The sequence below is a fragment of the Gavia stellata genome, chromosome 16 (assembly GCF_030936135.1).
Source record: "Gavia stellata isolate bGavSte3 chromosome 16, bGavSte3.hap2, whole genome shotgun sequence".
In the NCBI taxonomy this organism is placed as follows: domain Eukaryota; kingdom Metazoa; phylum Chordata; class Aves; order Gaviiformes; family Gaviidae; genus Gavia; species Gavia stellata.
In genome coordinates, this window is record NC_082609.1 from 16,837,720 (window position 1) to 16,850,824 (window position 13,105).

A 13,105-nucleotide genomic window follows, 5' to 3' on the forward strand; every position below is an offset into this window, starting at 1 on the left:
ATTTCAAATTATTTTAAAGATACAATAACTTAGGAGGTTTTTTTATTTATTCCTTATATAAAACTGTTTTACTTGATGTTTCACTTGCATCATCAATACATCTGACTAGGTTTTTGTTTTCTTCTTGGTTTTCTTTTTCTATGTCTGTACTTCCTATGATTAATACTTATATATTTATAATTAACCTAAAAGCCACCACATCATTAAGTGATATTTGATGCCATTGTATGCTTACAAGAAGAGTGTTGTTCCTATTTATCAGTATTATTTAAATATGTCTCCATGGAAAGATGCTAAGAAATTGATGAATATGTTAATTATGTTCATATTGCCAAAGTTAAAACTGAAGAACGAACTTCATTCGCGATAACGCCCAAAAGATTGGACTTTGTTAAAGGAAACTGTTTTTTCAGTCAGGATTTCATTATAGGCTTACTGGGTGATGTAGAGCAAGTCGCTAAATATTTGTCTGTAAAATGAGGATCGTAATGTTTCTGGATACATCAGGCAGGACCCCGTTGTATTCATACCTATGATGCTCAAATAGCACAATGATTTCCATATTTTATAAGAAGAGCCCTGTTGGATCCTACTCTATATAATACAGACTTTATTCTGTTCTATAAAATACTCTATGCGTACACACGTGACGTTGTTTGGAAAAATGGAAGAAAATTGTTCTGTTTTCATCTAAATTTGTGGTGATTTTTTTTTTTCCTCATCAGCTCTGTGAAAGTGAAATGGGGGAATTCTTGCAATTTTCTTCAATGTTGCATGAAAAGGAAAACAAGACAAGAGAGAGGCTTACTAATTCATGAGGCTGAATAATTTGTCCAAAAAGGAATACAGGATACAGCATAAAAAGCATTCTAGTCCACAGGCTGGTTGGTACCTGCTGCTCTATGTACGTTACAGTCAGCAAAATTTCCTTGAGAGAAGAGGAGCGGGCAGTTTCCTGTTACATATTGTATGCTAACCAGTGCTTGAGCTGTTGCCTCATTAAGCCACCCAGAATGAAAATGAGCGTATTCCCTGTATCTGTATTCCACTATCATCTGATAACGTTTAGTTGTGTTATTAATGTGATCCAACACTTTATCCCTAGATCTTGAAGTATTTTACAAAAGCAGGTGATTATCATTCCAGATTTCTAGACGAGTATAGTGATATGCAGACATTCTTGCACCATCCAAGAAAGATTAGAAATTATATTAGAAATAATAAAGCTGATTATGTATGCGTATGTGTTGAAGTCTTCAAAACAGTCTAAGAATTAGAGCTCTAGACTAAGCAGGAGCTGGGCCCTTCGATCCTGAGGCTCCTTTGAAAAAATCTCATTTGAGATTGTAGATTTTTTCTTCTTTTAAAATATGTTTTCTAGGGTTCCTGGTGGCAGGAGTCTTAGTTCTGTTCTATTCATCTGAAGTACATCGTGTATTTTAGCATGTCTTTGCAGATGGCATATTAATGACGTTTTAAAATTGGCCTTAGCCTCTACGTTGTGAAGGTGCTTTTGAGAATTCTATAGCTCAGCTGTTATTTTTGGTAGCATTTTTAGGCAAATCTAATGTATAGTGTCAAATTGAAAGTTTTAAAACTAAGGCTTTCGTTAAAAAGTGCTACAGGGTTAGACTCCAAGTTTCACATACACTGAAGCTGCCATATTCTCAAGAAGTAGCTACCATGAAAGATAACGGCCTCTCTCTTCTCTTTGTTCAACCTCTTATTCCATTGAAAGAGATGAAAAAGTGGGACAAAATAGTGGTTACGATTTTTTTCCAGTGCTAGTATAAGAAAAAATAGTTATTTCCTACCCTGCTAAAGCGATAAATAACAAAACGTATTGAGTGCAAAATTATTTAGATCTCACTGATTGTTTCTGTGCAGAAACAAGATGAAATGAAGTTTTCAGGAAAAAAAATAGTTACGTGGTTTTACACATTTAACTTCCATGTTAAAAAAAAAAAAGACTTAATGTATCAGCTTAATTTGTCAGTTACATGTTCAAAAGATTACCAAAAAAAAAGGGTTGTCCTATGTGTGACTGTTAGTCGACATATTACTTCTTATAAATCCAGGTTTTAGCTACAAATTTTAATATCCGTTGTGGTCCATATTTTGGCATTTTAGAAATAACAGGGAAGATTATTGGCCAAAATGTTCTTATTCAAATTATTTCCTGAAATACTAAAATGGAAGGTAGAAAAAATTAAGTCATGAACATTCTCAGTTCTCTTCTGTCATACGATGACTTCTTTCTAAATCGGCTTTCTGCAGATTTATAGATTCTTCTGTAGAAGCCTGAGTGACTATCTTCCTACAACTATCTGTGTGTGTGTGTGACATAAAATAGTTCAAGCAAAATGAACAATGCCAAGACAATCATTTTGGTCCACTGTATTCCCAAGTAGATTTTCTCAACAGGTGTTGATTTCTATGAAATTCCATATTCTGTCACAAAATGTTGATTTCAGAAATTAAAATTTGACCTGGAGAGTCAAGAAATGGTTGCAAGTTCTAAAAGAAAAGTAATGGAAATGGCTCGTTTTCATGAGTTAGTTTCTTTTTTATGTAATATTGAAGAAAATATTACACCTTGTTTGGAATAGAGATATGAGGAAGTAGTTGTTAAATAGCCCGTATAATACAGTCAGAAATTTACGTCACAGCCCCTCGAACATTTCAGAGTTAATAGAAAAGACCTGAAAACACCCCCTGGTAGTACTGACGCAAAGAGACATTCTCCGATACGTTCTCCGATACGTACATCGCTTTAGAAATGCAAGCGCGGGGGATAATGCAAGCGTTATAGCCGTGCCAGAATTCGACTGCATTTAGTCCGTGTTCGGCAGAACCCAGCTCACCCTAATGCCCTCGTCCTACGGCTCGGACTGGGCCCAGCCGTCTGTGGTGCGAGGGGCAGTGCCTGCCGGCGTGCCTGAGGGCCGCGGAGCTGCAGAGGCAGTTCAGAAACGGGGCTTTGCATGTTCTGGCTCTCTCTATAGCTACAGGTGAGAGTTGGTGGATCATGCGGGAAGCTCGTAGCGCTGAAACAGGAATCTGTTCACCGAGGGCTGCTGCAAAACACAATTTTGCGGTCCCTGAGATTATGGGTTGCAGCGGGACTTGACTTTCTCCCTGTTTCCCAGGATTGCCTTCTCCTTTTTTCACGTTTGCAATGCAGAAATGGAAACCATCTGCAAGGAGCTTCTCCTTTTCTATCTCCCTTTTTCCGGGCAGGCTTCCCCCACTCACCGATCTGCTGCCCTCAGGGTACAGGGAAGGTGGAAGGGAGAGGAGGCAGGGGATGGAGACGCCTCTCCAGCTGGGAGAGGAGAGGGGCAGGAACAGACTGGCCATGCCGGAGAGCGGCAGAGCAGGGAGAAGCGGGGCTTGCGACCTGCAGTGCTCAGGAGGCTGAGAAGGCAGCCAGGCGGGCAGCAGCAATTTCTGCCCGCTGTGCCCTTAGCAGCAGCAAAGCACTCTCAAAAGAGAGAAAGACTGACTGTGCCTCTTACAGGAATAACCCATCTTCATCTCCTTTAGGTTGAGCAAGGTTGCTTAACCTGTTGGCTAAGAAAACTCTTTATTTTGCCTGTGCGTAAAGCTGGCCTTAAAACCAAATCCTTCCTCCTGCTGCCAAAGTGAAAAGCAAGGCTTACAAATCAGGACCAAATGCAGTGTGCAAACATCAGTCACTCCCTAGGATGGAGAAACGTGAACCTTAGTGTGGAAAATCGATCGCATAAAAAAAGAGATATGGCTTTACACCGTGTTTTTCAAGCGTATTAGGTGTCTGCAGACACGCTATTGTACCCAGAGAGGTTTATGACAAGTGCCCAACCAGTCATCGTTTCAGTGGGACTTCAGGGTCACAGTTCTGGCCTGGCTGAACACGAGGTAGCTTTCTACTCTGCAAAGCCTCGTTGGACAATGAGACAAAGCCTCATTAGACAAGGAAGGCATTAACTCCCATTCTGTATACACAGGTTTCACTGCATAGATAAGCAGTTTCTTGATGGAAGTATATAGAGGGAGCTGGGCGATATTGTGGTATCTTCCGTATTCTAGAAATCTTTGGAGTAAATTGCATTTGGAGTAAATTGGATCTAGAGTAAATGAGGCACAAGTGTTCCACTACTCAGTTTATAAACAGTGTAACTTTGCTTTTGTAACTAACTTTAATACCTTTAATTATCTTTCTTTTTCAGTCTTGTGTCTCTTATAAGAGGCCAAGTGGTGACTACAGATGGAACTCCTCTAGTTGGGGTCAATGTGTCATTTGTCAAGTATCCAAAGTACGGCTATACCATCACTCGTCAGGATGGCACGTGAGTTTGCTTGCTTCATTGAGTACCTATTTCATATGTAGCATCTTTGCTGATTAACAGATGGTGTGATCTAATGGAACGATGTGGTATCATGCATTGCATTCCTCCCAGGGCAAAGAGCTATTAAGAAAACACAAAAGTAATTTTTCACACGGCATTTTGAATACTAACTGCAAGTAAATATGAAAAGGCTGACTTCTGATAATAATGTGTTAGCAAGCGGACTCCTTTCAAATAAATTGCTGTGTATCTATGAAAGCATTGGTGGACTACAGTAATACCCAGCTGAGACCAGACATATTTTGTTTTAAAATGCAAGGCAGGCTAACACTGCTAGAAAAAAGAAGTAGTATCATTGTAGAATAGTTTATTTCATTAAAAGTTCCCTTCTGCCTCTCTTTCCTTTTGAAGATCCACTATCTTTTGAGTTTCTTCAGGGTAGAATGTAATCAAAAGATTCTAATTGAATATATTTAGACAACTTCCTGCTGTGCAAGAAAGTGCTTTTTCCCCCTTGTATCAGCTGATTTGAAACGCACACAAATTCAGATTAACACAAATCAACGTGTCATGGTTTATCTAGTTTACTGGCTGTGGTAACTACAACTGTAGATCTGTGACACATGCATTGTAAACATTTGCTGTTTTATCTTGATCTTGCGTGCAAACAATTGAATTGAAAGAATTAATATGAGTCAACTGAACTATAGGGAGTATTTCATCTCCACGTTGCCCAGAATATTATTCTGTTATAATAAAAGTGTAATGTTGTTGATTTCAGTGGTTTAATACTACAGTAAATGGTGAGCTGAACTGTATTTCTATCTGAATAGATTATTGAAATCATTGAGTAATTTGTTACATTGCCAGCATTTACGTGAAAGAACTGATACCTACTTCTGTTGTCAGAACAACCTAGAAGTATTTTACTCATTTAGGCCAGATTTCAAAATGCCTGCGCAGCTCCACATCACTGCTGTGATGTAGGGGATTGGGAGTAAAGTCCTAATCTCTGAAAAATGATGGACCGATTGTCCTGGGGACAGGAATTCTTATCTTACTTTGTAGAACACGAAGGGCAAAACTTCTCCTTACTATTCTCTTACTGCCATGTGTCCTGTGCTTGATGGACAGCGTCTTTTAGGAAAGGGATAATTCAGTGTCCAGCTCAGTATGAACTTGGCTTCTCTGCTGATTTTATATATAAAGGAGACTTGTAATAATAAATGGGGTGGTTTGTTTCTGGGTATTTTTTAATTATTTAATGCAGATTTTATAATATATAGGAACAAGGTTTGTCTGGGTGACTTCAAATCATTGCTTGTCTTGGCTGGATTTCAATTGTTTAGTTGCCGAGGTTCACATCCTGTTACTGATCATTTGAAGCATGACACTTAAAATATACCTCCTGCTGTACCTGTATGCTCATTTCATTAGCCAGGAATGCTATTACTGGAATTATTCAGTCTTGTCACTTCTAAAGCCCACGTTTTTCTAGATTTGATTTGGTTGCAAATGGCGGAGCATCCCTAACCTTGCACTTTGAACGGGCCCCGTTTATGAGTCAGGAAAGGACAGTATGGTTGCCGTGGAATAGCTTCTATGCCATGGACACGCTTGCCATGAAGACAGAAGAGAACTCTATTCCCAGCTGTGATCTAAGTGGTTTTGTCCGTCCTGATCCAGTCATCATTTCATCACCACTTTCAACTTTCTTCAGCGATGCTCCTGGCCGGAATCCCATCGTACCAGAAACCCAGGTAAGAACAGTGGGACTGAAATGGGTATAGAAATCAGTGGTCAGGCGCTAGCGCTGCCCTGAGCACTTACCGCAGAGTCACCATTTGTCCCCTGGAATTGCTGTACAATGCCTCTGTAGAGTTGCATCAGATACCAGGTTTTCCAGTGAAGTCTGCAGGAGATACCCGAGGTTTACGTCACCCAGACACATTTATCTTTGACTACCTTGCCCCTTCGCATTATCATGCAATATATCAAGTATATCTCTGCCTTTCAGTTGCCAGCTTAGGTGTTTCAAGAGAATTTTGCAAAGGCTTGGTGTGTGTGCTGCTAACCGCAGTTTTCTTGTACGTTACTTAGGACAAAGGAAGACTCTACTAGTACTGTTGTTTCACTACTTTATTCAGTTAGCCTTTACTTTATACTGACTGTTAGTGGCAGTTGTGAGTTCCTGTGACCATATTTCTTATGTTCCCCTTGTATATAACTTGCAGTAAAACTGCTTGTACTTATTTGCACTTTTGCCAGCGGTGGGCTCTTGAAAAGAAATGTACACAGATGCCAAATAATCATTTGTTTAGAAATGTCAGCTGAACTGCATCACTGCACTGAGTTGAGGATAACCATTCCCAGTAGCAGAAAGTCATAAGTTCATAAGAATATGCAAGGCAATATTATTAAAAAAAAAAACCAAACCAAAGCACTAGTGTGAAATGTTTGATCTTTTTCTTATGCAGGTTCTTCATGAAGAAATTGAGATCCCTGGCTCTAGTATAAAGCTCAGCTACCTGAGTTCCCGTACTGCTGGATACAAATCCTTGCTCAAGATCGCCATGACTCAGTCACTTGTGCCGCTGAATCTAATCAAAGTTCATTTGATGGTAGCAGTAGAAGGGCATCTGTTTCAAAAATCATTTCAGGCATCTCCCAACTTGGCGTATACATTTATCTGGGACAAAACAGATGCATACGGTCAGAAGGTTTATGGGTTGTCAGATGCCGTAGGTAAGTCAGCATATATAAGCTCCACAACTTTCCAGATAACACCTGTAATTCTTAGTAAGAAAACTGCAAAGAATTCTTATGGAGAAGCAAATATAGACTAAATAGTTCTTGTCTTCCTGACACAATTTATCTTTGTATTATGTTTCTTTTACACATTAAAGATCACATTCAGAGGGTCTAAACTCCATCAACATGCCTGTGTTTCCTGATCAGTAGCTGACTTAGAAGGTTTAGACCAGACACTGGGAAAAACTGGCCACAGGAACTTAGGTGAAACCTAGTCCATCACTATGCTTTTATTTTCTTTCAGTTAACAAATGAACCTCATGCTGGACTGGCTGGCATTCCTCAGTGCATTTGGGTTTTCATGCATGCTATTATAGCCCCTTGTAGTATAATACATTTGAAATGAAAATGGTGTTTCTCTAATGCTGTTCAGTCTCTTGTAGTTCTATAGCTGGTTTTAGTTCGCTTGGTTCTAGTGGGTGGGAAAAAGAGTGATCATCGTAATATTTTCAAGTTTTCATTTTCATTTGAATATCAGAACAATTTTGATACAGCAGTGCTAAAAATGGGCATCAGAGCTGTGCCAGTGTGGAAAGAAAAACTTAACTTTTAAAATCTTAATTTCTTTTCTATATTTTCTAAAATCTTCTTTGCTATAGCTTTTCTTTCTTACATTATTGCATAAGGTATTGCTTTCCTGAGCGATGCTTACAGTGTGTGTGTGCTTAAAAGCACGTAAAGTTTTCACTGCTCCTTTGGTATATGGTATGTAAAGTGGACACATTAAATAAATGCTGTGAACATCTGGCAAATTAAGAGTTTGATGATGTCCTCTTACCTGATAGAATAATTTTATTATATTTTTAAAATTATATTTCTCACTCTCCTCTCACCAAACCAGTCACTTCCCAATGCCAGCAATTCAAAGAGAAGTGATCAGATCCCTGCAGAGTACATATGAATGAAGTTTCAAATTTGTGTCTAGTCAAAGATCTGAATTTAATATTGTAGAATAAAAGAGGGGAATATAATCACTCCATCTTCTTGAGGGGCTGGGGAACTGGAATGCTGAACGATTTGAATGTGCTTCGGACGTTTAATTCAGTGTTTGTTCAGCAAGTATATTAGATTTTATTGTATTTTATTTCAGTTTCTGTGGGTTTTGAATATGAGACTTGCCCCAGTCTCATTTTATGGGAGAAGAGGACAGCACTGCTGCAAGGATTTGAACTAGATCCTTCAAATTTAGGAGGATGGTCTTTGGATAAACATCATGTACTTAATGTCAAAAGCGGTGAGTTAGTTAATGCCATGTGTTTTCTGGGCTATATGGAGTTCTGTCTGTGAACACGTTTCTTTGCATTATATTTATACTTTAAAAAATGCAATTTCTCCACTCTTTTTGTTTCATCTTTATCTCAATAAGGTATGGGACACGTTTCAGTTGTCAGAAAATTTTTGTAGAATTTCAACAGATATTTTACTGTTCTGCACAGCATGACTGACTTAAAGTCCAAATCTTTATCCACTAGTCTGTTGTTTGTTTATTCCCCTTCCCCTGTAGTGTCTTTCTGTCTTGCTTCCCTGGTTTTCTGGTCTTAACCACACCCGTTCCTGGTTCCTCTTGTTTGATCTTCTTCCCTCTAATCTGAGATGGGGCTTAAAAGGAGTATGAGTCTGACGAGATACTGAGTCTCATTTGTCTTTTTCTTTTGTCACCTGTTTGTTTTTTCCTCACGTCTCTTTGTCTTTACCTACCCTAACCTGAATGGTCCCGGACTTCCTATTTTACGAGAGACTCTTTGGGAGCTGAATGCTTAGAATATATTTCATTTGATCCTTGTAAAGTGTTTCCTACAGCCTCCCTGCTGATCCCTGCATTAACAAGTAGCAAACTATATTGTTGCTCAAAAAATCTGAAGTAGTGTTTGGAATAGGCAAGATCAGGCTATTTGAACACATTTTAAGTGCTGTGCAGCAGATCAAACACTGTTGAGGTAGCCATTTGGATAGAGCGTGATATCCACTGTCTTCACCAGTGGGGAGCCAGTTACTTTACCTTAGGGTCATACAACTGCATTTCCAAAAGGGCATGGGGCTAAAAGTTTCCAGCCAGATATCTACAATCTTTGATACACTGAAAATGGTCACTCCCTTCTTGGAGCAGGGGTCTGCTCTTTGAACAAATATTTTGAAAAGAAATCCTATCTTAAGGGCATTTCTTGAAGCCTAATAAAGAGCCTTACCACTAGCTTCCCTCGTGCCTTTCATCACTGATCCTTAGCAGCCCATCTAGGAGTTTTGTCTTTCTCCTATCTTTTCATTTTCTCTGCTGTCCTCTTCTCTGGTATCTCCATTTCTCATTTTTCATTTTCCATGAAAAAAGTGGGGAAGGCTGAGAGGTAGAAAGAGAACGGTAAGGTTGGCACAAAATTCCAAACAAAACGTAGGAAACTGGAGTGAGAGGATCCAGGGACACAAATAAGGTACATGCCTTCTCCGCTGTTTGCCTTCTCACTTCCCAGTTAATAAGACAGTCAGAACCATTGTGCCAGGCCAGAGGGATGTATGGCAGCGTTTTCTTTCATAATGAATACCAAAGGACTCTGGGTTTAGGTTTGGGTCTGTGGCCATGCGTGTGCCTGTTCTTTAACAGAGAATCTTCATCACACCTTTATTTTTACTACTGCAAAGCTCTTTCACTCTTTTTGCACCGTTGAAAAACCAAGTGCTGGAGTCATTTCAGTGTACAGTCCTTAACAGCAGCAGTTGAAAAGAGAACTACCTGAAGTCCCCTGCAATGAATGATTGTAATAACCACTTCTTCTCCTCTTCGTTACTAGGTATATTGCACAAAGGCAACGGAGAAAATCAGTTTCTAACTCAGCAGCCAGCTGTGATAACCAGCATTATGGGGAACGGGCGCCGAAGGAGCATATCCTGTCCTAGCTGCAATGGTCTGGCAGAAGGAAATAAGCTTTTGGCCCCTGTAGCACTGGCAGTGGGTATTGATGGAAGTCTCTTTGTTGGAGATTTTAACTACATTCGGCGTATCTTCCCATCCAGGAACGTTACTAGTATATTGGAGCTGAGGTAAGGTGTTAAACTTAGCACTTTATTTCTGTAGCCTGTGCTCAAATCAGCCTTTACCATTACTTTTTATAATTTTGTAAAACATTGTCACTTTCAACCTATTTAAATTCCAGTGGAGAAATGGGGCACAGAAATGCATAGTTCAAAGTCTACAGCTTATCAGAGCAATGACTATAGAGAAGGACTAAAGAGTACAAGCCAACTTGTGCAAAAAGTACAAAGCACCTTCTTCTGTCCTGTTGGTGATCATTTGATACAATCTCCTCTCAGTACTTTACATCATTTAGTTTTGTTTGAAAACTACAGAATTGACTGCCCTTAGGTATTGAGCCACAGTGATAAGCAAAGTCTTACGAGGTTAGAAGGAAGGTTGTCCTATCAATGGTTTTGAGAGCCACTTTCCCATTTCTTTCCCATACTCGTAAGTCTATTCCTGTAGGTTGGCAAGTGCAGTTAAGATTGACATACAGAGTCACTTTGCATCATCAGAACTCTTTTTAAGATTGTATCTCTGTCCCCCATCGTGCACCCCCCCAACACTCAGGTTTGGTCTCTTAATAAGGAAGGCATGAGTGTAGAGTGTACCACCTCACCCATTTCTGTTCCATCTCCTTTTTTCATTCTTCTAGGAGAGGCAAGAGCTATTGCTTCAAACTGTAACTTATGTAACTGGACCTTATAGTTACAGCACTGTTGAGTATTTGCAGAAAAATGAGGACAAATAGCTTGCATTGGCTGTCTTCTGATACTTCTGCAGCCCACTCAGGCAATAGGCTTAGTGCTCTCGTAAACTGGACATAGCTGCAAAGTCCACTGAGTGAATTTAGGTCATTAGCCTTTTTTTTAATGATATGGCCAATAACCAATTCCTCTGCTTCCACCATACTTTTAGTTTTTAATTAGCGGGGAAAAGTGCAAAATGATTCAACTGTTAGGGAATAGGAGGCCTAGCTCTATTCTGCACCTCTCTTCCATTCATGTCATCCTGTTGATGTCACTGTTGTGAATTCTGATTTATATAAGAGAAAAGAGATCCCATTCAGGCCAATTCTACTCTGAAATCACTCTCTCACACCTACCTTATACACCATCAGGCTGCTTCATTATATTTAGACAAAAAAAAGTCATAGATCATTCAGTGCTTTCTGCTAGCAGCTCAGCATAAAACACAGAAGGCAGCTGGTATGGATGTTTGACCTGCTATAAATACTTATATCAATATACCCTATAACTCTGCATTATATAGAATATGCTGATTTTTTTTTTAGCTTTCCAGTAAATAGGGCTGCAGCTTTACAGGTGAAGAGAAACATTTTCAAATTAGGGTACTTAACATAAGGCATTTATATGCACCTCACTTCCTAGTATCAGCCAGTGACAAAGTGTCCTAGCGCACCTGATATTTGAAAATGTTGTCTCCAAGCTTACAACAGTATTAGTCTGAGTACTTCGCTCTCTCTCTATGCGAGAGAGAACTTGGGCTTCTCCGCACGTGTGAGGGAAAATGGGAAGGGACATCAGTAAAGAAACAGAAGATGGACGTCTCAATCTGCTTTTGTCCACTTTGTCTCTTCTTTCATGGAAGTCTGTTTTCCATAGCATAGTTTCTTTAGCCTCTGTTATAACTATTAGCAATGAACAATAAAGCTATTGTATTTTGAGTGCTGTTGGACAGCTGCAAATGTCTTGACACACAGATCTTTAGGATTTGCAGTGATGTCTTTTGCCCCCTGTTCCTCTAAAGGGAGCTAAGGTCCATTCCAGCAAACATCATCTATAGCAGTAGTTGTGATTCAGTGGTCATCTCAAAACCTGTGTGAGTTACACGGGTAAGAGTTTGAAGATTCGAGCCGTTTAATTATGAACGAGAGCAGAAGTCTTCAGCTAGTATCAAGTAGCTTGAATAACTACTGTTGCAAATAGTATGTCCATAAGTATTACAAACCAAATACATCACTTTATTTAGATTCCACAACGGATGTAATTTTGGTTTTACGTAAGCCGATATAAATCCTGAGTAACTTTAAAAGTCAGAATATCCCAGTGTGCATATATGCTTCACGCTGTCCTTTATGAAGGTGTCTGATCTGAGTGGCTAATAGGAATTTTCACTCAGTAGTGTTGCATGTCAGGCTTAACGTTGATATTGCAAGTTTGGCGCTGTGCATTGAGTGCTGCAGCTCAGGAGTCATGCACCTCTCTGCTTCATTCAGTGGATATTCCTCAATGGAAATGACATAAACACAGTGAAACACTGTGGTATGGAGGATGTGTTAATTTACTTCTGGGAAGCAGAGAACACTTTTGCTTTGACTTTGTGTCTAGACAGTAAACTAGGGATCAGTTAATGCTATGTATCTCCCATTGTACAGTATCTTACTGCTCACTTAGAAGAGTTTTTTTACCCTAAGATTTGCTTTGATGGGCTGAGATAGATACCAAGTAGCATCCAAACTTGCTTTAAGCAATTATTTTAGAGACTGGGGGGAGAGGAAAATAAACTGTGTAGTAACATTTGTTTAGAAATAGCCTGTTGGAAAACTATTTTGATTAAAGAGGTTGCCTCCAACTGGCGGACAATATCCTAAGCCCAATGCTTCCCCCTTCCCAGTTCTGTATTCAGAAGACTGCCAGTTTCTCTCGCTCCTAGCCCACAAGCTAAACATATTTCCATGTGAAAACTCTTTCCACGGTCCAGAAAGTTTCCTGTAAAGTATATGGGGGGTGGGGGTTGGGGACAGGGGTGTCCTACTAGGGAACTAGCTTGCAACTCTGTCACTCCCAGTTGCTCTTCATCCGTAAGCCAAGCTAAGGCTAGTGCTGAAAAGAGATATCTTCTCCTGTGTCCTTCTGTAAAATAAAACAAATACTATGTTTGCTTTACCATCTATTCTTCAGCTAACTGTTTGTTCTTTTTTCTTCTGTTCCCT

The 13,105-nt window shown here is 39.5% G+C and overlaps 1 protein-coding gene across 6 annotated transcripts in view; it reads left to right on the top strand.

Moving 5' to 3' along the window:
* Nucleotides 1-13,105, top strand: part of TENM2 (teneurin transmembrane protein 2) — a 534,344-nt gene that overhangs the window by 492,433 nt on the left and 28,806 nt on the right. For all 6 annotated transcript variants that reach the window (XM_059825282.1, XM_059825281.1, XM_059825283.1 and 3 more), the window contains 5 exons: nucleotides 4,212-4,331; nucleotides 5,830-6,091; nucleotides 6,809-7,076; nucleotides 8,233-8,376; nucleotides 9,926-10,175. In XM_059825282.1, coding sequence (XP_059681265.1) covers nucleotides 4,212-4,331; nucleotides 5,830-6,091; nucleotides 6,809-7,076; nucleotides 8,233-8,376; nucleotides 9,926-10,175 — 1,044 coding nt within the window. The remainder of the gene's footprint in view (nucleotides 1-4,211; nucleotides 4,332-5,829; nucleotides 6,092-6,808; nucleotides 7,077-8,232; nucleotides 8,377-9,925; nucleotides 10,176-13,105) is intronic.